This window comes from Phyllostomus hastatus, unplaced genomic scaffold (genome assembly GCF_019186645.2).
Source record: "Phyllostomus hastatus isolate PE091 unplaced genomic scaffold, TTU_PhHast_1.1 phas_contig_477, whole genome shotgun sequence".
Lineage (NCBI taxonomy): Eukaryota > Metazoa > Chordata > Mammalia > Chiroptera > Phyllostomidae > Phyllostomus > Phyllostomus hastatus.
In genome coordinates this window covers 5,516,225-5,543,004 of record NW_025333889.1, presented here as the reverse complement: position 1 = coordinate 5,543,004, position 26,780 = coordinate 5,516,225, and the positions used below count along the sequence as shown (strand labels likewise).

Here is a 26,780-nt window from a genome sequence, read left to right as displayed (position 1 = left end):
TCACAGCGCTGGGTTCCTCCTCGTGGGTTTAGGCCCAGCTGGACTCCAGCTCCCCAGGAAGCCTTGCTTTCTCCACCGTCCCCGCCCGACACGATTCCAGCGGCTTTGCTCTGAAGCCTCCAGAATCCCCATGGCAACAGCCGCTCAGGGCCCCTCGCTGAGGAAGGGCACTGCCTTGCCCCTTGACACGGCTGTGTGAATCTGCAGCTGTTACGCAGCCGTTTCTGTGTGCCCACTTCTGCTGGGCACACGGTTCCGCCCGGCGACCCACGGGGGACTGACCACCTGGCCCAAACAGGGCAGGCGGGTGCTTCTGCATGGAGAGAGGCCAGGCTGTCCGATGTACTGTAATGTGAGCAGATTGTCTGGGTTTGCCCAAGACGTCCGCAGCTTTGGCACGGGTTGTCCAGGGTCCCGGGAAACCCAGCGTCCTGGGCAAGATGGCGCTGGGTCAGCCGGTCCAAAGGGCAGGAGCGCAAGAAGGGTGCTCTCCAGGTGAGGCCTCATTCTAAAGTCAGGGGCACGGACTGCGCGACTCAGCCCAGAGGCCACTTGCTTATGCGTTAAACACAATGTATGGAGTCCCTACTATGTGTTGGGCTCTCTGCTGAGGTTTGGGGATCCAGGGATGAACCAAACCCAGTCTCTGCCTCCAAGAGCCTAAATCTCAGAGCAGAGGTCAGGAAACTTATTCTGCGAAGAAGAGCCCGATCGGAAACACTGTGGCTTTGTGGACCCTACAGCCGCCGTCATAACTACCAGCCCTTCCAGGCCCCAAGACATGGGCCAGGTGCCGTGGGGCCCCGCTCACGGCATGGGCCTGGCGTGGGCTGGCCCGTGGGCCCAGGCAGCCTTGCGGTGGGGCTGAGAGTCCTGTTGTCTCTCTCTCCGTGTGCGCCAAGGCCAGAGGGCTGATGGCATTCTGACCCCAGACTCCCTAGCCTTGGGCTCTGGGGTCCCTGGGCCGTGGCAGGAACTAGGCATTAGCTCAGTCATTGCCTCCACGGACACGCTCTGCTTCCACAGCCCATTAGAAGAGTCTGGCCCTGGCTGGTGAGGCTCAGCGGAGTGAGCACAGGCTGCGAACCAAAGGGTCAGGGTCACCGGTTCAGTTCCCAGTCAGGGCACGTGCCTGGGTTGCGGGCCAGGTCCCCAGATGGGGGCGCGTGAGAAACAACCACACGTGGTTGTTTCTCTTTCTCTTCTCTTTCTCCCTCCTTCCCCCCTCTCTAAAAATAAATAAACAGAATCTTTTAAAAAATTAAAACAAAAACCTTTATTAAAAAAAAAACAAGAAGGAAGAGTCCAGTTGGCCTCCTCGCCCAGGAGGAGAAGCTGGGTCCCCACAACCCACTGCTGCTGTTGCTCCTTACTGTCACAAGGTGTCGCTCTTGCAGCTCGCTGTCTTGCAGAAGCGCTGTCTAGGAGGTTAGCATGCTACTGGTGGTCTAGGTTCAGGTTAAACAGCTCTTTTTCGTCCACTTTTCCACACTCAGCCATTATTTCCCAAAACACGGCCCCTGGAGCAGGGTGGCTGGGTGCGAAGGGGCACCTGGCGTCAGCCACAGCCCAGCCAGCCTCAGCCCTCCCCGGTTGAAGTGAGGACAGCACCTCAGCCGAGTCCCCCTGCTTCTTCTGCCCCTTGGATGTCCCCAGCTCACCCCGACAGGGGAGCCTGCCTTTGCAGCTCAGAGATCAGAGCTGGGGTACAGATACCTTTGCTTTCAGAGAGCCCCCGAGGGTGTGGCTCTACAGTGCTGTGTCCAGCAGGGGTCGGCCAGCGTCCTAGAGAGCCCGTGGCCCACACAGCCCAGAGGAAGAGCTGGGCACCCTGCTAGCCACACTCACAGGACCAAGAAGACACTCAAATAAAATGATCCTTCTGTGGAGGAAGAAGCTTTGTTCTGGGTGTGCTGATGCCTCTGCCTAAACCCGGAGTCCCCAGCCTGGGGATCAGGAGCGGAATTCAGGGGGTCACGAACTGGCTGGGGAAAAAACATTGCGCACTATTTTCACTAATGGCTAATGAAGCTAGCCTCTCCTTCCCTGTGTGTGCGGGTGTCGCGCCGCAGCAGTGCGGATGGTTCCTGGGACCCTGTCGCCGACGGAAGTCACAGCCATTTCGTGTCACACCACAGACGCTGCAGGCATTCCAAAACACCGTGAGGGCGCAGCTCCTCGCTGATGCAAAACCGGGGCAGTTACTAAACGTGTCCCTAGACCTTACCCAGGGCCTAACTCTTTAAAGGGGCACATGTATCTTCAGATCACACGTTTTAAAATTTCGATAATTGCATTTTAACATATTAGGCTTCCTCTGTAACCCTCTGCATTTTATTTAAGCATTTAACACTGCCATCCTGGGGGAAACCCACAAGCCTCTCCAGGCTGCAGGGGGAATCCACGAACAAAAATGATTAAGACCCGTGGCCTAAAAAAGACCAACTGGCTGATTCTTTTGTTTAAAAAAATTTTTTTTTAAATAAACCTCTTTAAAGGAAGCTCACCACAGTTCCAAGCACCGACACTCACGGAGCCCTGGCCCTGCGCCTGGCGTGTTCTCCCTGCCGCTGCAGCGCCTGTGGAGCCGCTGTCCCTCGGAGAGCTGAATGGGGTACTCGGGCGGCGGTGTGCAGTGGGCCAGGGTTGGAGCCAGGAGCCAGCCTTGACCTTTGGACCCAGCGCCTGAGTTTGCACCATCCTCAGGCAGCTGCCTCTGGGGCCCTGGGAAGCCTGACTTGAGGGTGGTTCACCCTGGGGTGGGGGGTTCCCACGGCCCGCTCAGGCCGGGGGAGGGAGGCCGTCTCAGAGAGTCCCGCATTCAGCCCACTGCGGAGTGGCGAGGGTGGGGGGTGGCCACAGGCACTGAGTGACGTCAGTTCCCCAAGGCCGCCCCGCCCCCCTCCCCCCCCCTCGTAGGCTTGGACAAGCCTGACCAGAACCCCAGTGTCGCGGTCGTAATGGGGAACAAAGCCCGACCCGTGACAACCACGTTTCCAGGGCTGATATCGTCCTGCATCTCTTTTCCGGTGCAGCCTCAGGCCCCGGGCCTCCCCTCCGACTCTGCTCACACCAGGCGCCGCACGGTTTTCCACCGTCTGCAGGAGATTCTCCAGGCCGCCCGCGCCCTCTGCCCTCTGCCCTCTGCCCTCTGCCCTCTCTCCGCCTCCTTCCAGCTCCCCACGACGTCTCTGCGCTCCCTCCCTCCTGCCCCGGTTTCGTTCTTCTCTGGGAGCAGCTTCTCCCTCTTGCGCCTCCAAGGACTTTCCGAAGCGCTTCCCTCTCTGGAGGGGGATTTTGGTAAATTGTCTCAATCTTGCGAACATCTCATTACTAAATTGGGCCCTGCCTTAAACCACAAACAGCTATTTCTCACAGTTCTGGAGGCCAGAACTCCGAGATCAGGGGTGACAGTGTGGTCAGGCTCTGGTGAGGACCCCTCTTCCTGCGCTACGCTGCAGGCTTCTCTCTGCATCCCGTCCCCGCGTGGTGGGAGGAGCGAGGGGGCTCTCTGGGGTCCCTCTTACGAGGGCGCCAATCCCCTTCACCGGGACTCCACCCTCGAGACCCACTCACCTCCCCAAGGCCCCACCCCCTAGCGCCACCTCATTGGGATTAGGATTTCAAACCTCGAGTTTGGGGGGCACCAACTTTCAGTCCACCCGAGGGGAGGCGCCGTGGGGGAGGTGGTGCGTTCCCACACTGGGAGGTCCTCTGAATGGGGCAGCGCTCATTCACAGCGTCGGTACCGCAGCTTCCTCCGCCAGGCCTCTGAGTGTCCAGCTAGGAGGGGCTGCAGGGCATCAGCTGGGCACTGAGAAAGCCGCCCCCCCTCCGCTGCCCCACCCTCATCAACCTACTCACTCCAAGTGGGGCTCGGCCCTGAACACATTCCGTGCCCTTGGAGAGTCTCGAAGGCACTTGGAGGTACAGACCCGGGGTCTAGCTTCTGTGAAAACCCCGCACCGGGCACCAGGGCCTCCAGCTGCCGCTGCTCCCAGGACCGTCTCTGTTCAGTTGCTCATCTCGCATTCCTTCCCCAAACAAGGGGTATTGATTGCTCTGCCCTCTGTGGCTCTCCACCCACCTGCAGCCTTGACCTTTTGACCCAGTGCCCGAGCTGTCACACCCCCCCCCTCACCCCGCCGCTCAGGGCCAAGCTGGCCCGGGAGCAGATCCAGCCAAGCGACCTGCTCACCCCTGCGTGGACCCTCAGCCCAGGAGCCCTCCCGGGACGACTTCCGCCAGCTGCTCCCAGGCCCTCAGCCCAGGCAGCCGCCTATCCAAGGTCAAGCTCCTTCTCCAGTTCGATATCAGGCTGTTTAGAGCCTGCTGGCCGGGGTCCAATTCCCACTCAGGACGGCTCCTAGCTGCAGAGGTCTCCCAGGGGGAGCCTCGGCTGTCGTGGGGCCTGCATTTGAGTTCAAATTCTCCGCCTGCCCTCCCTGCTTCTGTCTGCTCCCTCCTCAGGTGTTGGTCCCCAGGGGGTGCTCCTTAGACAACCTCCCACACGCTAAGCTCCACCTGAGAGTCAGCTTTCCAGGAAACCCGACTTGCAGGGCGCTCTGTGGCCCCAGCCAGGGCGGAAGCCAGGCCCTCTCGAGAGGAGAACATGGGTGGGGGAGGAGGCAGGTTGGCAGGAGGGCCTGTGGGCACCACAGAAAACCCCCAGTCCTGGCCACGCCCACCCAGTTACCAGGATGCCTTGCATGCTCACAGCTGCAGGCTCACAGGTGCAGCCTGTGGGGGTGGGGGCGCTTCTGTGGAGCTGCGGGGGGGACCTGCCCACCACAGTGGCTCCTCATTCATCCTTTTACACATCACACCACACACCACGCACAAGGCCTGCAGCTGGTAAGGGTTCAGGAAGCACCCTGTTCTCCGCTCTCAGAATGTTCCCTGGTCTCTCAGAGGGGCTATGAGCCCCCAGTTTTGTCCTTCCTGTCCCACACAAGAGTGGGCACACGAGGGTTGCTCAGGAAATAGTAGGTCAGTTGAATAGAATTGAAGGTTCCATGCATGGACAGCAGGGGGCACTGTCCATCAGGGCCAGCCAGGCACAGCGACTGCGGCCTGGAAAGGAAGCTGGGCTGCAGAAGCTGGGCTGCAGAAGCTGGAGGCCAGAAGGAGAAATCCCTGCAGGACTGCTGGGGGGTGGGGAGCAGAGGGGAGTGCGGCCAGATTCGGAGAGGTTAGACTGCCAGCTTCCCAAGCCGGGTTCGGAGAAGAGCCCCCGCGGAGCAGAGCGGCAGGGTGGCTGAAGGGAGCCTCAGGCCTGCTCAGGGACCAGTGCAAGCTGGCCTCAGAGGCCTCCGCAAAGAGTGCAGCTGTGCTGGGGCAGGACCCCTACCTCCTGGGAGAGGGCAGGGCCCCAGATGTAGGAGCTGGAGGGTCCTACAGGACCACTGATGAGCTCACAGTGGGTTACATTCAATTTGGAGAAACAAACAAAGCCCAAGACTTCTTCAACTCCAGGTCACAGAGTAAACCCACATGCCAGGGGCTGAACTGTGTCCCCAAATTCATACGTTGGAGGCCCAACCCCCCAATGGGGCTACCTTTGGAAACAGGGCCACAGGGAGCGCACTCTGCAGAGGGCGGTGCACGGCCGCCCACTCTGGTGCCTGTTCGTGACTGTGGGCGCCCCGTCTCCGCAGCCTCGCTCGCAGACAGCCTCCCAGACAGCGCCTTGGTTACTTCTGTTCCAGGCACAGCCGCCAGAACAAAGGCTGCCGGAGACCTCAGAGCCAATGCAGGGCCCCTGCACCTAGCAGAACTAATTAGTGTCAGGCTTTGAAGTGACAGCGCTTCGCATTCTAGCTCTGAAAAACTTAAAATAGCTGAGGGCCAAGTTTAGGTCTCGGCTGGCTGGCTGGCTGGCTGGCCAGCAGTTCAAATGCCACGTGGCCCCTCCTGCAGTGGCTTTGCGAGGGGACAGACCTCACAGGCTCCTGGCGGGGGATGGGATGCTCAGGCCTGTGTGGGGGAGGAGGGATGTCTGTCCTTCCACCTGAAGGCCCTAGAGTCCACCTTTGCCTGCCATCCACACCCCCTCAAAAGCCCATTCAGGGCTCTGTGTCCCCGGCTCCCTCGTGGAGGCAGCTCTGGGTGGGAAAAAGCGAGAGGGGGCTGTCACCCCCAAAAGCATCACTTGTGGGCCTTTGAGTCCCCTGCCTCCTCATCAGTGGGGCGCTCAGAGTGGCCTCCGCTGCCTCTCCAGGCCCTGGAAGGTTGCTGTCCGCAGCACAGCCCACCCCTGGGAGGGACTGGGGGCTGGGCAGTGTGGGCTTCTCCATCACGTCCACGCGGTTCCTACGGGGGGACGCTTCCGTTCGTCCCCAGTTACTGTTCCGCTCACCAGGCTGTCCCCACACCTGCACCGTGGCTCTTCCCAGTTTCTGTCCTCGGGGACCTGTTCACAGAGTCCTTTCCTCAGTCCTGCCCCTGCAGCCGCTTACACAGTCTCAGCCACTTCACTCCTCCATGCAATTACCGTTTACTTGTGGCAACTCACCACCAGGCCGCGTCTGAACTATTTGAAATGCCATTAGTGCCCCGTCACGCTTGTGCAGCATTAACATAGTGACTTCCAGCTTCACAGGGCTCCCAGAGAGGGGCTGGAGAGGGATGCAGCTGACAGGCGCAGCTTGTGGAGCCGCAGTCACCACGTCAGCTGCTCCCAGGGGGGGCCACAGCGCAAGGGAGGTTCCGTTCTGGTCCCTGAGGGTGCAGGGCCCAGCTGGGAGGTGGCTTTGGCTGCTGCATGAGCCTTCCTGGGCTGCCAAACAATGGGCCACAGATGGGGGGCGCTTTAACCACACAGATGTTGTTAAAGCCTCCCCATTTCTCATGGTTCTGGAGGCTGGAAGTCCAAGGCCGAGGAGCCGGCAGGGCTGATATCTGCTCAGGGCTGTCTCCTCAGGTCATGGGCAGCCGCCTTCTCCCTGTGTCCTCGCACAGTTTTTCTTCCGTAAGCGCAGCTGCAGAGACAGAGAGGAAGGAAATGCTCTGGTTTCTCTTGTTCCTTTTTTAATCGTCACCAGAGAATATGTTCATCGATTTTCTTTTCTTTTTTTATCCGCACCCGAGGACACACTTATTGATCTTAGAGAAGGGGGGAAGGCAGGGAGAGAGAAGGAGAAACACCTGCGTGGGAGAGAAACGTGGATTGGTTGCCTTTTGCACGCACCCCAACCGGGGCCAAACCTGCAGCCCAGGTGTGTGCCCTGACCAGGAATCAAACCGACTATCTTTCAGTTTATGGGACGGTGCTCCAACCAGTGGAGCCACACTGACCAGGACCATTTATTGATTTCTCAGAGAGAGAGAAAGAGAGAGAGAGACATCGATGTGAGAGAGAGACATTGATTGGTTGCCTCCTGAATGCACCCCAACCGAGGATTGAACCCATAACCTTGGTATGTGCCCAGACCGGAAATGGAACCCAAAACCTCTTGGTGTAGAGGACGATGGTCCAACCAACCAAGCCACCAGGCCAGAGCTTTTATTTTATTTTATTTTTTTAAATTAAATTGGTGTTTCTTCTTATAAGGTGGGTATGATGAGGATTCCACCCTCAGGACCTCGTGCAAACCTAAGTGTCTCCCAAAGTCCCCAGCACACCCGGGATCAGGGCTTCCGCGTATGGATGCGGGAGGGGGGGAAACTCAGTCCACAGCAGCTGTCAGGGGAGGTCCTGGGCACCCACGCCTGACTAGCTGTGCTCGGGCATGTGGGGGAGTCCAGAGGGAGGGGGGCCAGTGCCCAGCAGATACTTTCTCCAGGAGGTCTGGACAGGTTAGCAGGTTCGTGTGTGAGGAGCCGTGAAGGAAAATCCAGATCTGACCAGGGAGAGCTGGCCCCCTTCTGTGGGCGGCCAGGGCCGCGGAGGACTTGCGGAGGGCCGGCCGTGCCAGCAGGTCCACGGTGCTGGGCCACGCGGTGTAAGCAGAGGAGCCCGGGCCTTTGAGAGTGGCTTCTGCCTTCTGGAGCCGGTGGGGTGAGGTGGCAGGAAACAGGGGTGGGCTCGGTGCTGGAGGGAGCCCAGCAGGTCCTGTGGGGTCTGTGTGGCCCCGTTGCCATCCCAGAGAACCAAGGACTCAAGTGGACCTGGGGACTCGCCGTCAGACCCTGCGGATTCTGGCTGCTGGCCGCTTGGGGCCGGCCGGCTCTGCCCCCCGGGCCAGGCCTGGGGGTGACTCTCTGCTCACACGCTGGGTGTCCCGGTGGCCCCTTCGATCTTGTCCCTCCAACGCTGACTGCTGGGTCACCTGGCAAGGACACTGAGGAGCCAGTAGTACAGGCCAAGACAAGGTCACACAGTATCACAGGAATCTATTTACTTGGCAAATCAGATGAATCAAGTGGTTTTTTCCAATTAATTGTGCTAATTTCACACATATACAAGCAAGAAGTATGGCTTAGGTTTTCTAGGAGTACAAATAAGGTCACGCTTATGGCCAAACATCTCCAGGTTCCACCAGCTTTGGGAGCAGGAACTTAAGCCTTTTCCAAAACTGAGTTCAAGGTTTTCCAAGTCACTGGCTGCCACTTGCTGTGGGATCAGGCTCTCGGATACATCCGTAGCCTAACCCTGACCCTGACCATGACCCTGACCCTCTGCCTCTCCGTTGCCCACAGGGTCCAAGTGCTGACACAGAGCTGGGCCCTGATGGGTCCTCTGTGACTTTCAGGCCAGGGTGAGTCCCCATGAGGAGACAGAAGAAGCCCGTCTCCTCCCCTCCGTGTATGAGGATCGGTCAAGGGGTCCCCAGGTGCCCCCCACTAGTCCACAGATGTCACGTCAACTCAAGGCTGCTAGACGCTCCCAGGGCCTAGACCTTACAGTTACACAGCTCTCTCTCTCTCGCCTTCTCTCTGCATAGGTACACAACTCTTGACTCAAGATTCCCCTCCCATCTTTCCTGTCACCTGGCTCAGGCAGGGCCATGCTGCCCCCACAGCCCAAGATTTTATGGGTACAGACAACACTGGGGATGGTGGCTGTTCAGGGCCTGTGTCCCTTTCTCTTAGGAGGACTGTCCGGCCCCAAGCACACTGGTGGGTACAAGCTGCAGCATGGGGGGCACCCGTTGGTGAGCTCCCAGTTCCCAATGCAAAAGGAGACATTGGGGGTGGGGTGGTCCCCAATTCCACCCGGCCCTGGGCTCTGAGCCCAGCCCAGCCCCACGTGCCCTGCCGGGCACCACAGCCCGGCTTCCTCAGAGTAGCACAGGTGCGCCTCTGTCCAGGACGGCCACGGACGGTGCGGCCTCCAGCCGGGAGGGCAGTGCCCAGGGCTTGGGGAAACTTCTAGCTCTGTAGAGCCCCTGGCTCTGGCTGCTGGCCCCCGGAGGTCCGGTTTAAGGGGCAGGAGCCCCTGGTCCTGGGCAGGATCAGTCCTGCCCCCCTATGGACACCCTGGCACTGATGCTTCCTTCCTCACCCCTCCCTCCTGCCCCACGGAGCGCCCCCCCACCACTGAGTCAGCTGCAGGGGGGCAGCGGAAGGGCTCCCGCCCTTCCAGGCTCTCAGTGAAGTTGGGGAGTCTCAGGTGGGAAGCGGCTGGGCCCTCGACCCCTCCTGCCCGCCCCACTTCCTCACAGAACTCCATGTCATCGTCATGGAGGCTTGGGCAGTCAGTCGCCCGGCCTCCCCTCTTCCTCCCATCAGGGTTTTCTCTAAACTGCCCCTTCCTCCCGCACGGCCACCCCTCCCTCCCGTGCCCCAGGTAGGAGGCTGTTGCTCTTCTTCCGGGAAAACCTTCCCTTTGTCTCCCTTTGTCACTCCTCATCTCACTCTGTCCTGCAAAACCGCCCCGCCGTTTCATGAACCCGTGTCACCGTCTCTCTCTCTCTGGGGCTGCTGAGTCACCGAAGGCTCCCAGCTGTCACTGCTGCTCCTTCTGATCACCACAGGAGCCCCAGCCAAGCCGAGCTTCAATGGTTTCCAGCTTCCAGCTAGAAACTGCCAAGAGCCTGGTGCCCGCAAGGTGGGTCCTCCATTCCTGGCTGACTCGTTTTCTCCCCGTCCCCGGCCACTGGAGAGGACAGCTCCCCGGACAGCGCCACTGTGACCAGCTGCCCAGCCAGGACTCAGGCGGGCAAGATGAACATCTGTTCCTTCTTCTCCTCTGGCCGAACCAAATCCAGCCTGATTCTTTCCCATCGTTCTCAGGGGAACTAAGTCTAATGAGCCTGTTCAAGAGAGCAAGCTGGTCGGGTCTGGGAAGGTCCTTTCCCCCAAGGCTGGTCACCCTGCCTCTCCTCTCCCAGGCCAGTGCCAAAGCTCCAGGCAGTGCGCCGCCCCGTGGCAATGGGGCAGGAGCTGCCCTTGGCCCGTGTCCTCCCCTCCCCAGTATGTTCTATACCCTCCTGGCTCTCAGCGTCACCAACAGCTACCCACTCTGTCCCCACCGCTTCCACAAAGTATCTGCAGCTGCACCACACCAGCCCCGTTCTCCCTTCCACAACCTTCTCATGGGTCTCCCCAGCCTTTCAAAAGCCTGTAAGAAACTTGGGGTTCTCTGTGTGTATTTGCTCAAACCATGATCACCCCACCCCCACCACTTGCTGTCATCTCTGCAAGGTCGTTGGCCAACAGAGCCCCAGAAGGGACTGGAAAATGCAAGTCTGCTCCGCCCTGCAAACTAAAAAGGAGCTTGATGCGTCCCTACTGTTATGGGGTGGGTTGGTGATGCGGGCTGGGAGAGAATTCACAAGGAGAAGAAAGCGCAGAGAAGAAAGCTTGTTTTCACTCTCCAAGAAAGGAGAGGGGCATGGAGTGGAGAGATGCACCGCTGTTGAGGGGGTGGGGCTCTGAGCTCGTACTGGATTATAATTAGATTACAAAGGGTGGGGGTGCTGCTGTGTGGCCCCTGGGCTGCTGGTCGGAACCGGAGGCTGCTGTTTGTTCCAGTGTTATCTGCTGCCCATGGCTGCAGGGAGCGGTTAGTCACGCTCTGTTCTCGCTTTCCAGTCGTGTCCAGTCCTGGGGACGCACTCAGAAGAGCAAACCGGCGGCAGTCCTGTCTAACAAGGTCACAGGCCTGCTCAGCAAATGGTGCCACCATAGCCAATGGCTCCGGCTTCACCCTTTCGCCTCCCACTGCGTCTCAACCCAGGGCCCCTGCCACCATGACTGACCTTGATTCTCTCGCTCAACTCCTCTCCCCTTTCCTTTCCAGAAACTTCCAGCCTAGCAGGAGATAGAGGAGAGGTGGCCTTGTTCAGATGGTCTCATTTTCTTTCTCATTTTTCTGCCTCATACTTTTTGGGCTTAGCGGTCAAGAATTCACCTGGTTCTCAGGTTCATCAGAAATCTCCAAACACTGCGTGATTTACGTTGAGCTGTCTAGGTGTGCGGGGAGGTCTCTGGGGGCATAACGAGCGGACACAGCGTTCACTGAGCGTGTGAAGGGAAAGCACACCAGTCATGCACCACGCGTCCTCCCACCCCAGCAAGGTCCTGGAACAGGATGTCTGCCACTAGGGTACAAGGCTGCAGTTTCCTTTCTCTGCGGACGGCTTTCTCTCCCCAGCCACAGTAGTCCTGGTCTGCAAGAAGTCCAGCTCCAGCTGGTCTCTGGAGTTCTGCCGGGACCTGATGCCCATGCGGAATTCTTTGATGGCAAAGTAATAGCAGAAAACATCCAGGCAGCAGTTGACGTTGGAGAGACACATGGACAATTTCACGAAGAAGGTGATGTTCTGCCGAACTCTGCACTCCAAAATAAACTCATTTCTTACCAGGAACTGCAGGAAGAAACCTATGTGTACTGGGAGAAAGGAGACCACGAAAACAGCCAGACTGGATGCGATAGTCCAGATGCAGGCCTTCTTCTTCCGGGTCAGGTCCGGGTTGGTGTCCCGACGGCTGACCAGAATGTGAATGTTCTTGTAGGAGCAGAAGCCCATGATGCCCATGGGAAGAAGGAAGCCAAACACCTCGACGGGGAAGACAATGTTGGCACTCCAGACCTTACTGGACATATTGTTGAAGCACGTGTACCTTCCTTCTTCCCAGCTGAAGTTGTAGAAGGGGATGCTCCCGGCCCACACCAGGACCCAGATGGCGCAGCAGATCCCGAAGGTCTTCCTGGGGGACCGGCAGTGGCTGGCCAGGAACGGGTACTGGATGGCCAAGTATCTATCCAGGCTGATGAAGCAGACTGTTAAGATGCCGCCGTACATGCTGATGAAGTGGAGGCCCTCCACCAAGCTGCACAGGGATGGAAAGGGGGGCGTCACGTAGAACAGGACAATCTTGAACAGGAGGGAGAGCACCATCAGCAGGTCAAAGGCCGCCAGGTTGATCATGTAGGTGCAAGTGGCAACATATTCCAGCAACCTCTTCTTCAGGAGGGCGCAGAAGCCCCGGATGGCCAGCAGATTGAGGACGAGGCCCAGGAGGAAGGTGGGGACGTGGACCACCACCTGCACGATTTGCATCAGCCGGTCCACGTCCTGAGAGGAGCAGTTCCCATTTTTGTCGGACTGGCTCATGTTCTTCCCTGAAACATCAAACAGGGTTAGATGAAGTTCCTCTCACTCTCTACAAGGGGCGAGTTCCATCGACTCTGTCAAGAATAATAAACGTTTCCCTTGTATCACACAGCAATTCATGCCCATCGAATAACAATGACAGCCAAGCAAACTTGCCTCTAATTCTGCTGCTGAGATATAACTATTGTTCCTCCTTCAGGTGTGTCCTTCCAGACCCTTTTCTCACACACACAATATGCATACGTGTGTGTGCCTTTCTCTTTTATGAAAATGAAACTGTGCATGAACATGTCTCTTTTTTCCATCAGAGCTCCTTCCGTTGAAAGTAGGAACAATGACACAAACCCTGAGCCAAACTGGTTTAAGCAGAGAGAGAATTAAACATAACCGAAGACGTGGAAACTAAGGCAGGGCTGACGGGAGCTCTCTTTCTCTCGGCTCTGCTCTGCCCACGTTCCCGAAGGTTCGGCAGAGTCGACCCTGCCTGGCGGACTGGTTCTTTGGTTCCGGGATGGACATCTGACTCACCCAGAGGCAATGAAAAGCAGTGAATTTCTTGCGTGGGTTTCTAGGAAGGAGGATGGGGCTCTTCCTGCGACTCAAAATTGGGAAGATATAAGGGGTGGAGATGTCGTAACCTCTTGCTACCCCAAGGACAAAGCCAGAAAGAAAAGGGAGAAATATGGAAGGAAGGACCTTCCCAGAGGGAATGAAGTAAGGGCTTGAGTCTCCACGGGGCACAGAAAGGCCGCTGGACAGGTGGGGAAACTAGAACTGGCCCCAGGGACAGGAGGACCAGGCTGTGTGCGGGCGCGCTGCTCTGCAATGCTGAGTGCCGGCAGACAATGAGGCAGGGTCCCAAGTTAGAGCTTCTGATCAGGCCAAAGACCAGGGTTCTAGGCAAGCCCTGGCCAGGTCGTCCTTAAAAGTGTGGCCAGTGTGGGGATGCCATCGTGAAGCTTTCTGTCGAGGTGGATAGCGACCCTAGTTTGGGCGGCTGTGACGGAACACCACAGAATGGGAGGCTTCGAAACAACAGAAACTTCTTTCTCAGAGCCCTGGGGGCTGGAAGTTCGAGACCAGGGTGCCAGCACGGTCCGGTGGGGGCCCTCTTCCAGGGTGCGGACTGCCCACCTCTCGCTGTGTCCTCCCACGGCCGGAAGGGTGAGCGAGCTCTCTGCGCTCTCACAGAAGGGCACTAATCTCATCCATGAGGTCTCCCCCTTCTAGCCCTAATTGCCTCCCCAAATTCCCACCTCCTGACGCCCTCACACGGGGGATTGAGAACACCATGCCAACTACGGGGAGCCTCTAAGCATAGGAGGCCCATCAGAGGGGCCCCAGGTTGAGCAAAGCCCACCCAGGACAGGCACCTCCGCCAGGCTCAGGCACTGGCTGGAGGCAGCCCAGGAAGAGCCAGGCTTCAGCGTCTGCTTCACTGTGGCGCTGTGGGCAGAGCTGGGCTTGGAGCAGCCGCCTGGCAGCCACCACAGAGGCCGTCCCCACGCTTCCATCGATGTCGGAATCTGGTTAGTGTGGTGCAGGCTGCAGGGGCACCGTGCCCAGCGACGGCCCCCAGCAAGACCATCTGCAGTGCGTTATCTTTTCTGTAGCAGGGTCGGTGGGGCCCTTGGCCTCAGAGGAGGATTTGACTGGACCCTGGTCCCAGCCTCATACCAATGAGGAAATAGAATTGAATGCGGAAAGGTCATGGGGTCAAGCAAATCAGGTCTGAACTGACCCAAGGGCCCAAGATGACCTTGGTCAGTCAGCAGCAGCTCAGGGCCTCAGAGGTGGGGCTGAATTCAACCACAGAGAAGATGAGAACTTGGATAAGAGGAAGTACGCTTCATGCAAAATAGTGGAAAGACAGCCACTCCCAGGGGTTTCGTTTGCCTCTTTAAATGTCATTAACAGAGAACCTGTGTGTTATTCACACGCATCCGTGAATAACAAACCCAGCTCCTTGGAAACCTCTCCGAAAAACAACCATGAGCACGAGGAAATATTAGAAGGAGGAGCATTTAAACACAGAATTTCAAGCCCGGTCGGGTTGCCGGTCAGGTGTGAAGATCACAGAAAGCCACCCTCAGGGTCATGTGGCTTCCACCAACACGTTGCCTCCAAGAGGCCACACGATGTAGACCTCCCAGAAGTGAGGGCAATGGAGGATGAAAACATCACAGTGGAAAAGCTTGGCGCTGAGCATCAAAAGCAGGAGACCGTGGAAAGGGACTTTCGTGATAATGAATGTAGTTTGAAGTTAAAATTAAAAGAAAAAAAAAGCAGGGAAAGAAATCATCTGTGTCCTTTGAAAAAGGTAGGATGTTATCCCTTAGAGAGATTAACGACAAAGAAGTGTGTCCTTGGGTTACAGGGGGCGGAAATGGTGCGGACTAAGGGGACAGGGGCAAGGCCAATATCCCGTAAAAGGAAATGAAAAGTTATTGTTCTGTTTTTTCAACTTTGATAATGATAAAAAAGTACAAGATTTTTTCTAACCTTGAATTAACTACTGACTGTTGAAAACAGTGATTTTTGAGATAAATCAGATAAAGAGAAACGAGCAAACAAATCAGCCTACCAAGCAAAGGAGTAAATAGAATGAAAACAGAAACCAAGCACGGAAATTACAACAAAAAATAAGAAAAATTCAAACTTTCCTTTATTAACTAATGTTTGCAGCTCAGTTATGAAATAACATTCAATTCTTTGTTGCTTGTGAAGAGCACGCTTATTCACAGCAGTGTAAGGGGGTGCAGCCAGGGGGCCCCCCAAAGAAGGATTTGTAATGGGGTCCAGAGCTCAGGGTATCCAAGAAATATTAAAAATACAGGATGTCCTCACCCCCACAAGTCTGAACTAGGGGATGGGACACATGGAGCAAGGCCATTGAGAATTGTTTTGAATAGCAATGGTTTCGCAAATAACCTCTAGAATGGTGATTTAATGTATTTATAACCTTTAACTGGTTTCATGGATATGTTAAACAGCTATGGCCATGCTTTGAGCCAGGGAGCTGGGAGTGACTTCCACCCAGGATGTAACTGGGAGGCAATGCCCCCCAGTTACAGAGCCTGCGTGAGAGCTTGGAGATGATTGGTTCCATGCCATGAGGGCCACGCCTGCCCGGACTTACTATGGCAGCCCAGAAAAGCTAGAAAAAAAATACAGGAATGCTGGCAGGTGTAGCCAATTGTGGGAGGAGTTGGAATTGAGGCTGCAGAGGAAGACCGGAGCTGGGATTTAAACCCAGGCACAGCAGCCAGGGCGAGAGGAACCATTCAGCTTTGGGTCTCCCTTTGCCACGTAGCGTAGGAAGCCAGAAAGCAAGATGTAGCAGCGATGCAGAGCTCTCTCTTAGCAGTTTGGAAGAATGCAGGAGAGAAACTATGATAGGGAAAGGGGTGAAAGGACTCTTGCTGGTGGGCCATGAGAAGGTGCAACGTGGTTTTGGATTAAGAACTGGAGATCCTGCTGACACAGCTGATGGTACTGGGAACTGAGGGCGGCCTACCAGCCCAGCACGGATTACTGGGAAGAACTGGGGGTTGCCTGAGCCACGGACTTGTATTTCTTTTCCTGAGATACGGTTCCCCAGACCAGGCAAAAGGGGGAAGGAAGGACTGCATGTGTTTGTGGGTGTTTTAAGGGACTTGGGGGTTTAATGAAGACATTGAGTCATTACTCAAGTCTGTGTAATTTTTGAAAAAATAATTTTTCCTTTTCACCTATCTCTGACATCAGGAGCTATAATTCCCTGGCAGCAGGCAAGACGAACCTAGTATAGGGGGACCAAAGAGAAGGGGGGTCCATTTGGTAACATTGTGTGACCCCTTCTCCGGTGGCCAATCAAGGAACATCATGGGAGATCACATGTGCACTAAAAGCCCGCCAAAACTAGCCAGGAAGGATCCGCCCTGTAAGAGTAGAATCCCTCCAGCCTGTGAGGTCAGTCTCTGCTTGGAGTTGGCCTGCTCCCATGTTCTCTGCTATAAACTCTGGGTGTTCGGTTCAATTCTTCGTTCCGATCACCAAGAACCTGGTTACCTGTGCCCACCTGTGACAGACAGCAAGAGCCACTTGATGATACAGCCAACACACAGAAACAAAGAGTGGTCATGTTTGTACCCAGCATTGGAGAATTTAAGAATAAAGCTATGCCCTGACCAGTGTGGCTCAATGGGTTGGATGTCATCCTGCAAAAAAAAAAAGGTCACCAGTTCAATTCCTGATCAGAACACATGCCTGGGTTGTGGGTTTGGTCCGCATTGGAGAGGCAACCGATCAATGTTTCTCTCCCTCTCCTTCTCCCTCCCTTCCCCTCTCTCTAAAAATAAATAAAATCTTAAAAAAAAATTTTTAAAAAGAATAAAGCCACACATCAGGATTAAGAAGGTGGTTTTATGTTAAAAGAAAAACTGAAGACAAACATTGCGATTGTATGCAGTGAATGACATTGTATGGAAGTACCTCAAGTAAAATAGCATCCCAAGAGACACTGGCAATGACACGATGTAGTGGCAGACTTTAGTAAAGTGTCAATTTGAACACATGAAGTAGGCGAAATACAAATTAGGATATAGAATTATAGAAGTAATACAGGATCCGGCAGAAGTAACATCACTGAGTGTGGCCGGTAGGGGACGTGAATGTTTCGCACACAATGGACAGCAATTTGAACGTTTCACCTAAGATGTCGTGTGGTGTGCTGGAGTGTGACATTGTTGTGTTACCAAATCACATGCTTATGATTTTGTAATAAAAGACTTTTATTTCATAAAAAGGGGCCATTATTTGTGCCAGGCCCTGTATAATGAATATAATTTAATTCATAGCTCTTGGATTGGTTATTTTTTTTAAAGATTTTAATTTATTTTTAGAGAGAGGGGAGGGAAGGGAGAAAGAGAGAAACATCGATGTGTGAGAGATACGGTGATTGGTTGCCTTTCGCACGCCCCCAACTCAGGAGCAGGCCCACAACCCAGGGCTGTGCCCTGACTGGGGAATCGAACTGACAACCTTTTGGTTCGCAGGCCGGCACTCAATCCACTGAGCTGCGCCAGCCAGAGCTGGATTGGGTTTTAAAGCAGTAGGTAATCCACTTTTTCTCAAATATTCAATAAACAGTTGTCAAAATAATTATCTGCCTAGCAAGAATAAAACCTCCCATTAAAAAAAGGAAAAGGAGACATTACATTGGCTACATTCTCTGACCACAGTACACAGACTCTTAGGACATTAAAAAATGGAAGTGGCTCCTACAAATAGGTCACGTCAGAAGCACAAGACAAAATGTGTGGCCCATAATCGGGAATGACAAGAGGTTTCTGGCTGGGCTGTTTAACAAGCAATTCCACAGGATGCAGCCGAACCTACTCCGAGAGAAACCCGGCCCTAGCAGCCTCCTTTTCTCTTTGTGGGAAATATTCTAATGGCCACGAGCCGTTGACTGTTACAGACGTAGAGCCTTCGTATTTCTTCTTTCCTCTGTGAAAATGCTTAGAGCTCTCTGTCTCAGTGAGACAGAGCACCGTGGTGTGAACCGGGCCAACTGCGCCGCTGCCTCCGCATCCGCCCGTGAGTGCTCCTGGCCTCACAGGTCAGCAGAGCACATCCAGCCTCACATTCTCATACAGCATACGCCGCTCTGCCGCTCAGCAACACTTCGCACCCAGCACACAAGCCACACCACCCCTGCAAAAGCTTCATCTTTTTTTTTTTTTTACAAAAGGAAACTAAATAAATGGACTAAGCGTTCAATGTGAACATTAAGAAGAAAAAAAAACCAAAAAAGTCTTAGAGAAATCAGAGAAAAAAAATGATAAAGATTACAGCAGAAATAAATGAATTAAGGAAGAGGAAGATATGCCAGAGTTAATAAATTTGAGAGCTGCTCCCCGGAGAGAGGAGTAAATGAAACAAAGTCTGTATCTCCAACAACCATGATCAAGAAAAAAGACTCAGCCCTGGCTGGCATAACACAGTGGATTGAGTACGGGCTGCAAACCAAAGTGTCTCAGGTTCGATTCCCAGTCAGGGTGCATGCCTGGGTCGCAGGCCACGGCCCCCAGCAACCGTACATTGATGTTTCTCTCTCTCTCTTTCTCCCTCCCTTCCCTCTCTAAAAATAAATAAATAAAATCTTTTTAAAAATAAAAAATAAATAAATAAATGAGAAGACAGTACCTTAAAAAAAAAAAAAAGACTCGAAGGACCATAACTAGAAATAAGGAAGAAAGCACTAAACTTAGATGGAGAGAAGAGAAAAACTAGGAAGAAACGGCCTCATCCCTTGTGTGTTCATCCATTTAGAAACCTTCCCGCAGCCGATGGTCTGGGAGTGAAACGCAACTCACCGCGGTTGACACACAAGTTGGCAGAAGTGTGGATCAGCCCCACGGCAGTGAGAACGCTGAGGACGTGATCGCAGAATGAGTCAGCAGGCCCTAGCCTACGTGAAAGTTCAAGAGACAGCTAATCCCCAGGCTCTAGGAATAATCTCAGAACATACGATAATTTTGATGAATTCATGTTATGAAACGAACTTACCCAAATATCAAAGTTTGACAGTCGCAGCACGAAAGAGCAGAGCTGTTGCTGGGAGGGCCCAGTCAGATTTCCGGAAGGTGACACCGTTTCAGGGTGAGGTGATCTGTTCCATCACTGAAGCAGAAACGCAAAGCCCTCTGCTCGTATTGGTGGGTACTTTTCCCACAACTGTCATTTACACGAAGGACCAGAAGGATGCTTCCTGCACGTGATGAACTTTGTCTTTCATGGTTTTTTAAAAAACAGGCCTTCTCGTTGAAACAGCCAAGACACTTGCCGACATCCAGAAGCTCCAAATGTGCCCCAAGACAAGGAACAGAACTAAGAAGGAGAAAAGCACCAAGACGATGAACCGAAATGAGAATAAATAATACAAATGGAAGTCTTGGTCGACAAAGGAGGTTGCAACTATCAGTAAAAACCCACTTAGGTCCTCACGTCACACTGTCGAGCAAAAGAAAGTCCAGGTTCATGAAGGAAGGGCGTGTCAGAACATCCAGCCACAGGACATGTAACAAGGTGTGGAAGTGAGGACCGGGAAAAGCTCCGTCCGCTCAGAGTGACGACAAAACCGAGGCTCAGAACACAGACGCAAGCATGGCTGCACAGCGTCAGGAACATTTCTGTTGGAACAATGTGACCTCAAGTAATATGCTGGAAGAAAGAAAATGCTCCAGATGTTAGATAAGTGATGTTCTTTCTCGAAGAAGAGTATAAAAATGAGGCATAATATCAAGACCCACAGTAGATAAACAGGCACCGGACTGTGTGGGTTTCATGACACTGTCACCGGCGTGCTGGGTACACACATTCGGGGACCTGATCACTTACTCTGCCAGCCACAGAAATCCTGTGAGTCTTTCCTGCAGTGATTCTGAAAATTTACTTTAAGTAAATTATGCAAAAGAAGGAAACATGGTGTACAGAAGTATGTTCACTTGAACATTTTTTTTTCTGAGAGCAAAAATCACACACACACACCCCTACATGCCAACAAGAGCTTATTTTCACTTTGGTAAATCTACTCAGTGGAAAATGTTTCTGTCATGTTGACGCTATGTTAGATAAAAATTCCACAATATTACAGAATTACACATTCAGAGAGTGTTTCAACTATGATTAATAAAACCCATGCTTAGGAAAAAAAGCCTAGAAAAAAGTTCCCATGCATTAAACACAGGTTGCGTTTTAACAGTAAAATTCTGGGTGAATTTTAAACCTTTTATCTCTCTCTCTCTCTCTCTCTCTCTCTCTCTCTCTCTCATTTTAATTGATTGATTAACATATGAAAACAATGTAAATTTTAAAATTGTATTAAATATTGGAGAAAAGGAAGGGAAAAATAGCTTTTGACTTTCCTGCAAAAGAAGAAAAGTCTTGGTGTATGTCTGAGGCAGGTGCAGGAGGAAGGTTTACACAAAATTTAAAGAAAATTGAGCCCTGGCTGGCGTAACTCAGTGGATTGAACGTGGGCTGCAAACCAAAGTGTCACAGGTTCGATTCCCAGCTAGGGTATATGCCTGGGTTGCAGGCCATAACACCCAGCAACTGCACATTGATGTTTCTCTCTCTCTATATCTCCCTCCCTTCCTTCTCTAAAAAAAAAAATGAATAAAATCTTTAAGAAAAAAAAGAAAATTGAAACTAACTAGCTCAGCAGATGAGGCACAATCTTGGCAGGTCACAGATGAACATTTCAAGGTGTAGCATCTGAAGACAAGGCCTGAGTGACAGAGAGTTGCAAGGGACAGGTCACTGAAAGCAGGTGCCACCTGAGAAATGAGCATGGCGTCAGCACCTGCTCCGTGGTCTGTCCACAGGCCCGCTATTACTCCATAGAGATTGTACGTGGCATTGAGAGTAAAGAACAGCGTATAGGAGATGCCAAATGCCGTATCAACAGTGATGCCTGGGTGAAAGGGAAGGCAAGGTATTCGAGTATAATTTTCACAACGTTTGGAGAGCTATTCATAGAAACAATGCAGAAGTACAACGTGTTCTAAATTGGACATTTCCATTATATTACTTGTATTTTAAAGGGGCAAAAAGAAGAGAAAATTCATTACAGAAACTGAAAGTGAAAAAAGGAACTGTCTCAGTATAGAAAGCAAAGGAGCACTCCCCTGGAGTTTATACAAACATAACCATTGTAATGTAATTATAACATTCCCTAACAAGTGTAATACTTCCGTATAAAAAGGGGCATCCGTTCTAAAAATCAAAACCTAACCATCTTTTATTTTTTAAAGATTTTATTTATTTCTAGAGTGGGGGAAGGGAAGGAGAAAGAAAGGGAGAGAAACATCAGTGTGTGGTTGCCTCTCACATGCCCCCAGCTGGGGACCTGGCCTGCAACCCAGTTGTGCCCTGACCTGGAATCAAACCAGCAACCCTTTGGTTCACAGGCCTGCATTCAATCCACTGAGCTACACCAGCCAGGGCAAAACCTAATCATCTTTTGTGGATAAGAAACACAGAAAAAAAAAAGACGTAGACAGAGGAAAAGGTTAGGATAATCTATGGGTTTTCAGGCACACAGTCACTTGAAAAGAAGCCACTGTAACAATGTAATTTTTTTTCTTTTAGTAAAGGAATCAATAGAGTAACACAGAGACTCCACAAAGGTATAAGTTATAATAAATCATTAAAACATGAGACACTTGATTTATGTCCCAACGAGCATAGCGAGGAAGTACCTAATGGGGGCAGGCCAGAAATGCAAAGAGAACTTGAAACGGAGATTCTGTTGCAGGGAGGAGGGAATAGCGTGGATCAAGCAGACGGAGAAGTTCAGAGCTCTGAACGGCCCAATCATGGATGAGGTACGACTGGCAGGTCAGTGAGGACGAAATCATCAATCAAGGGGATGCCCTCTCTTTGGGAGAGGACAAGGGTCTCCCGCCCAATCTATCCCACTCCTCCTGGGCCCAGCCGAGCACTCCAGGGCCATGGCAACTCCACCTTTCTCTTCTCAGACCATGAAGGAAACAGCTAGTAATACACCGAAGGCATTTTTGTGCATTCTCCTAAGTAGTCTCTTAAATCATGAGTGACTCAGAGAAAACCAGAAGTGCGTTGCTGACACACTGGACGGGAGCCGGTACTTCTCTGCAAAACACTGATGCAGTCACAGCTTACAGGAACGCGGGGATTCCTGGGCGTTCTTGTAAACAGGGGAGATGGGGGGAGGGAGGGGAACCCTGGCCACAATTAGAGAACCCAGAAGAGGCCCTGCTCTGATCCCCCACCCCGGGCTCGGGAGGCTGGCTGGCTGGCTGCGGGGCTGCACAGGGAAGGGCTAGGGAGCTACAGCACAGAAGAGGGGACCTGAGCTGCTCCAAACCCCAGGGGAATGGACGTATTAGCATTCTCCAGCGCTCAAGACACGCTCCTCTGCCTGACCCCGCGGGCCATGACAGGAATGGGGTCCCGGTGCCCTGAGGAGCAGGCCAGGGTGAAGAGGACAGAAGACATCCCAGGCATGAAAAGGGACCGGGCTGGGCATCTGGAGGCCTGGGCTCTGCTCCTGGCTCTCTCTGGCAGTGGGGCCTGCATCCGGGCTCTTTCATCCGAGTGGCCCTATTCAGCCCTGTGGACCCAGAGCCTGTGGCCTCACGGAGCTGGCTCTCTTCCTGCCAGCTCGGCCCTCTCTGGGCCGTGATTCCAGCAGCTGCCTGTGCCCCATGGTGCACCCAGCCCCTCGTCCATGCCTTCAAGGACCCAGCATCCCAGGTGGGACAGACCTGGCCCGTGTCTGCACAGCTGGAGCACCTAACCCCCCCGTGTGTGACTCAGACCAAGCCAGCTCCTTGCATCGGCTGACTGGACTTTCCAGAAAACACCAGCCAGAGGAAGAATACAATCTTAGGAGGTTCACAGACTAAGAAGGTGCCCTCGTCTTGCGTGGCCAAAGCCCTCATCCACATGGAATGCTGGAGATGGGAGGGCCAGGCCTGTCCAAGTGGAGCGGGGGCAGCCGGAGGGGTGCCCTTTAAGGAGGAATGCTCCCCAGGACTGGCGTCCTCCCATCCAGGTCCCTCGCCTGCAACCCCAGGCTCCCCCGTGGGTGCAGTGTTGAATGCCACAGTCGGAATATAAAGATGGACTTGGATGCAGTCATCCGCCGCGGATACCATAAATAAGTTCCCCAGGCTACACCTGACTGAGCAAGGCCTCTGGGGACACGGTGCAAGGTCTGGTGCTAAGCGATTTGCAGGAAAAGCTGGTTACATTCCCGGGGCCATTGTTATGATTGCACCCATTTTACAGATGGGTTCGGGGAAGCTAAGGACTGCATCCAAGGTCGAACAGGCAGCGAGGGCCTTGCTGGAAATCACATTCTGAGTCACTTCGCCCCAGCCCCAGCCCAGCACCAGCCCGGCACCGGCATCACGGGCACACCCAGGAGCTCCCTGCGTTCTTGTTTGTGCCTGACTCCACCTCCCCCCTCCCCCTCTCCTGCAGAATCCGCCCCTCCCCTCCTAAGAACCCCGGCCCTCCGCCCAAAGGTCCACTTCCCTGGTCCGCCTGTGTCATCTGACACGATTTCCATGCTGTGACGGAGGTGGGGCCACGAAAGTCATCTGTGTGCTGTGGTGAGTGTCCTAGCCAGCCCCGGACGAGGGCCCCATCCCCGTGCCTCGCCCAGAAGCAGGCCCTGGGGAAGGGCTCCCTCACTGGCAGGGCTCTGGTCCTAGGCAGCGCCGCAGGGACTCAGAGCCAGCGCGATGGGACAGAACCAGAGGTGCTCTGGGCAGCACGCTGCACCCCTCGGCCCCCTGGGCCCCGGGCGGCACCGAGCGTCACCCAGGCCGGGCAGCGGGCATGTCCCGACTCCCATTCTCCCCCTCCCTCTCAAGAAGGACCCCAGAGCGCTCACGGTTCCCGGCGCCCTGGATCTCCCCTCCCAGCCTCTCCAAGAGATGCCTGGGCGGGGTCTGAGGGCAATCCAGTCCTCAGGAAGCGCAGAAAGCAAGGTTTCCCAGGGGACACGGGCTCTTCTCACTCACTGCCCTCGAGAGCCCCATGGGGAAGGAACTTCTGTCGTTCCCCTTTCCCAGAGAGGCATACTGAGGCGGGGAAGTGACACCGCTGGCAGGCACCGTGCTCAGAGGCTGCAGTGGGGGCTCCTGCCAGTGCGTGAGCTCGGGCTGTGGGTGCTTTCCCAGGCAGGCTCCGGGGAGCAGGCCGGGCGGGTGTGGCACGCGAGGCTGGGCTCCCCGGGAAGGCTCCTGAGCTGCCCACGGGGAGGCTCCCCCACCCCCAGCCTAATGCTGCTGCGATCCTGAGTCAAATCAGGAGGAAGTTGAGGGTTCGTAGAAATGTCACTGATAACCCGGGACAAACCAGCCCTCCGCCTGCAGCTGCTGCTGTCATGGAGACGGCCAGGGCCCCCCCGCGCCACCTGACATTGCCCCCCGCCCCCGGCGTCAGGGCAGGTGTGGACAGAGCCCCGGCTGCGGAGGAGCCCTGGCTGACCTGGGGAGAGTCACCTGCTGTCCCTGAGAGCGAGGTCAGTCCGTGGCGCTGTGCCTCAGTTTGTCCAAGCGGCCCCGGGGACGGTTACCTGTTGTTGGTCCTGTCAGCTGAGCGAGCCGTAAGATGTCATTTGTCCTCCAGCTCAGTGACCAACCTGCTCTGGGGAGTCACTTCCCCTCTAGGGTTTGGCTTCCTCATCAGTGAAATGAGGGGTGGGACCAGATGCCTTTCGAGTGGCCCCAACGTCATCCTCGTCTGGCTGAGGGCTCCTTCTCTCGGGCCTGGAGGGTGGGGGCCCCGCAACGGAACGGAACTGCAACGGGCACGGGGCGCGTGTTTCCAGGAAGGCGGTCCACCCTTGGCACCTCCTCAGGGGTCTGCACGCTCTCCCTGCTTCCGAAACACCAGCACGAACCACTGCCCCAGCAGGGGGGCACGAGAAACCTCCGACATAAAAAAAAAAAAGGAGGCCTCTCTCTCGCACACCAAAGAGTCTACTAAGCCGGGCGTCAGTCGGGGCAGCCAGCACCTGAAAAAGGCCCCTGTGACTTTCAGGGCTTCTGAGGTTTAGAACCACCTCTCAGTCCTGGCCGAGGGGCTCAGTCAGCTGGAGCGTTGTCCCAGACACCGAAAGGTGGTGGGTTCGATTCCTGGTCGCGGGGTGTGGATGCGAAGGCAACCGAACGATGTTTCTCTGTCTCTCTCTCCCTTCCTCTCTCTCTCTCTAAATCAGTAAACATATCCTCAAATGAGAAAAAAAATTTTTTTAAATAAAAAACTGCCACCCACAGAAAGAGGGGTGGGACTGGGCACCTTCATATTGAGGGCTTGGGGGATGGGGACCCCTCAGCCCTTCTGCACAGACATCTGCAAGGATGGTCAGCAGGGGTTCCCGCCCTGCTGGGCCCCACAGGGCTCCCTGGCCCTGGCTGCTACCCCAGACCTCTGCAGTGATTCGGGGCAGGCTTGGACTGCAGCGCTCCTGAGGGTCCTGCAAGGGGAGACCTGCGTGGGGCCTCCCATCTCCGGGGCTGGGACCTGAGATGCCCCCAAGGGGCCTGGGTGCCTCTCAGCAGAGAGCTCTGGCAGACTCCAGCCCTCCAGGGAAGTCTGGGCTGAAACACAGCCCAGCAGGTGCAGCCCCACGCCCAGAAGGGACCAGCCGATCCCGTGAGGCGCCTGTGGCTCAGCCTATTTCTACAGGGTGACATGTCTGGGACTTTCAGGTGTCTGCAGAGGTAGACCCTCCCTGAGGTGGGGCTGGGGTGGGGGGCTCACCCCAGCCCATAGGGCGTCTCCGTATAAACAGTAGCCTGTGCGTGTGACTTCGGGGAAGTCAGCTGGCCCTCCAGAGAGCGGGGTCCCCGTTGTCCGTCCGGTGAAGAGGGTGTCGGAAAAGGACAGTCATTTAGGCTCTCACCGCCTCCGACTCTCATCGCATCCACGTTATGTGGAGGGGAGAGCCAGGTTTGCTCCCTGCCCCGGGCCTCAGAGGCCCAAGCTGGCATGGGCTCAGAGAGGGCTCTGGGCCGTGCTTCCCCAAGAGAGCAGCTCCCAGGTCCCCCGGCTTGGTCTAGGCCGAGGTGAGGCGGCCAGGCCCGGGCAGCCTCGGCCCCGCTGCTGCCGCTGCCGGAGGCCAGGGACCTGCCAGAAAGCGGCAGGGCGGAGACACGCCCCTTCCAGGGCCGGAGCCTGGCGAGCCCAGCGAGGCGCCGGGGCCAGAGGGCCCACAGAGCCCTTCACCTCTCGGCCCCTGTGCAGAGGGGGGCTCGTCCACCCTCCCCGCCGGCTCTCTTTTGTTTTAAAAAATGAATCTTGCTAGTGTCACTGGAGTTGCTTTTATTTAAACATGTAGTGCATGCACACAACTCAAACGCCAATGCAGACACGTACAGTAAGACGCCCCTGCCCCAGCGCTGCCTCCAAGTCCAGTCTCCGCCCCTCAGGGCGCCCCGGGGCATGGCCTCCCCCCAGGGCTCCTGCACCAGCACCCACGCTCCTGTGTCCTAGCCTCTCCCTCTTCCAACACAAACGTTCAAGCCCTACGTGGGCTGTTGTGCCAACAGGTCATCGCCTACCTCCCTCTCTTGATGGGCTTTGCTCAAGACCCTCATCAGGGGAGCCATGTGCAGTCAGAGAGACTCGGGAGGTAGGGTTTCCCCCTGGGGCATGGCAGGGTGGCACATGCAGGGGCAGAGCTGTGCGGGGGCCCCCCAGCACGCCCCGCCATGAAGGCATGCCCCCAAC

The 26,780-nt window shown here is 55.0% G+C and overlaps 1 protein-coding gene across 5 annotated transcripts; it reads right to left on the bottom strand.

Annotated features, from left to right (window-relative positions):
* Positions 1-8,324: 8,324 nt before the first annotated feature.
* GPR55 (G protein-coupled receptor 55) lies at positions 8,325-24,765 on the bottom strand. 5 transcript variants are annotated; one of them, XM_045845522.1, is made up of 3 exons: positions 24,534-24,765; positions 19,056-19,376; positions 8,325-12,511 (listed from the first exon to the last, which is right to left on the bottom strand). In XM_045845522.1, exon 3 carries the CDS (start codon positions 12,501-12,503, stop codon positions 11,487-11,489), a length of 1,017 nt encoding a protein of 338 aa, XP_045701478.1. In that variant the 5' UTR covers positions 12,504-12,511; positions 19,056-19,376; positions 24,534-24,765; the 3' UTR covers positions 8,325-11,486. The 5 variants fall into 5 exon arrangements, with proteins under 5 accessions (XP_045701478.1, XP_045701477.1, XP_045701475.1 ...); XM_045845521.1 differs by having other exon boundaries at positions 24,548-24,765; XM_045845519.1 differs by having other exon boundaries at positions 24,622-24,765.
* Positions 24,766-26,780: the final 2,015 nt, after the last annotated feature.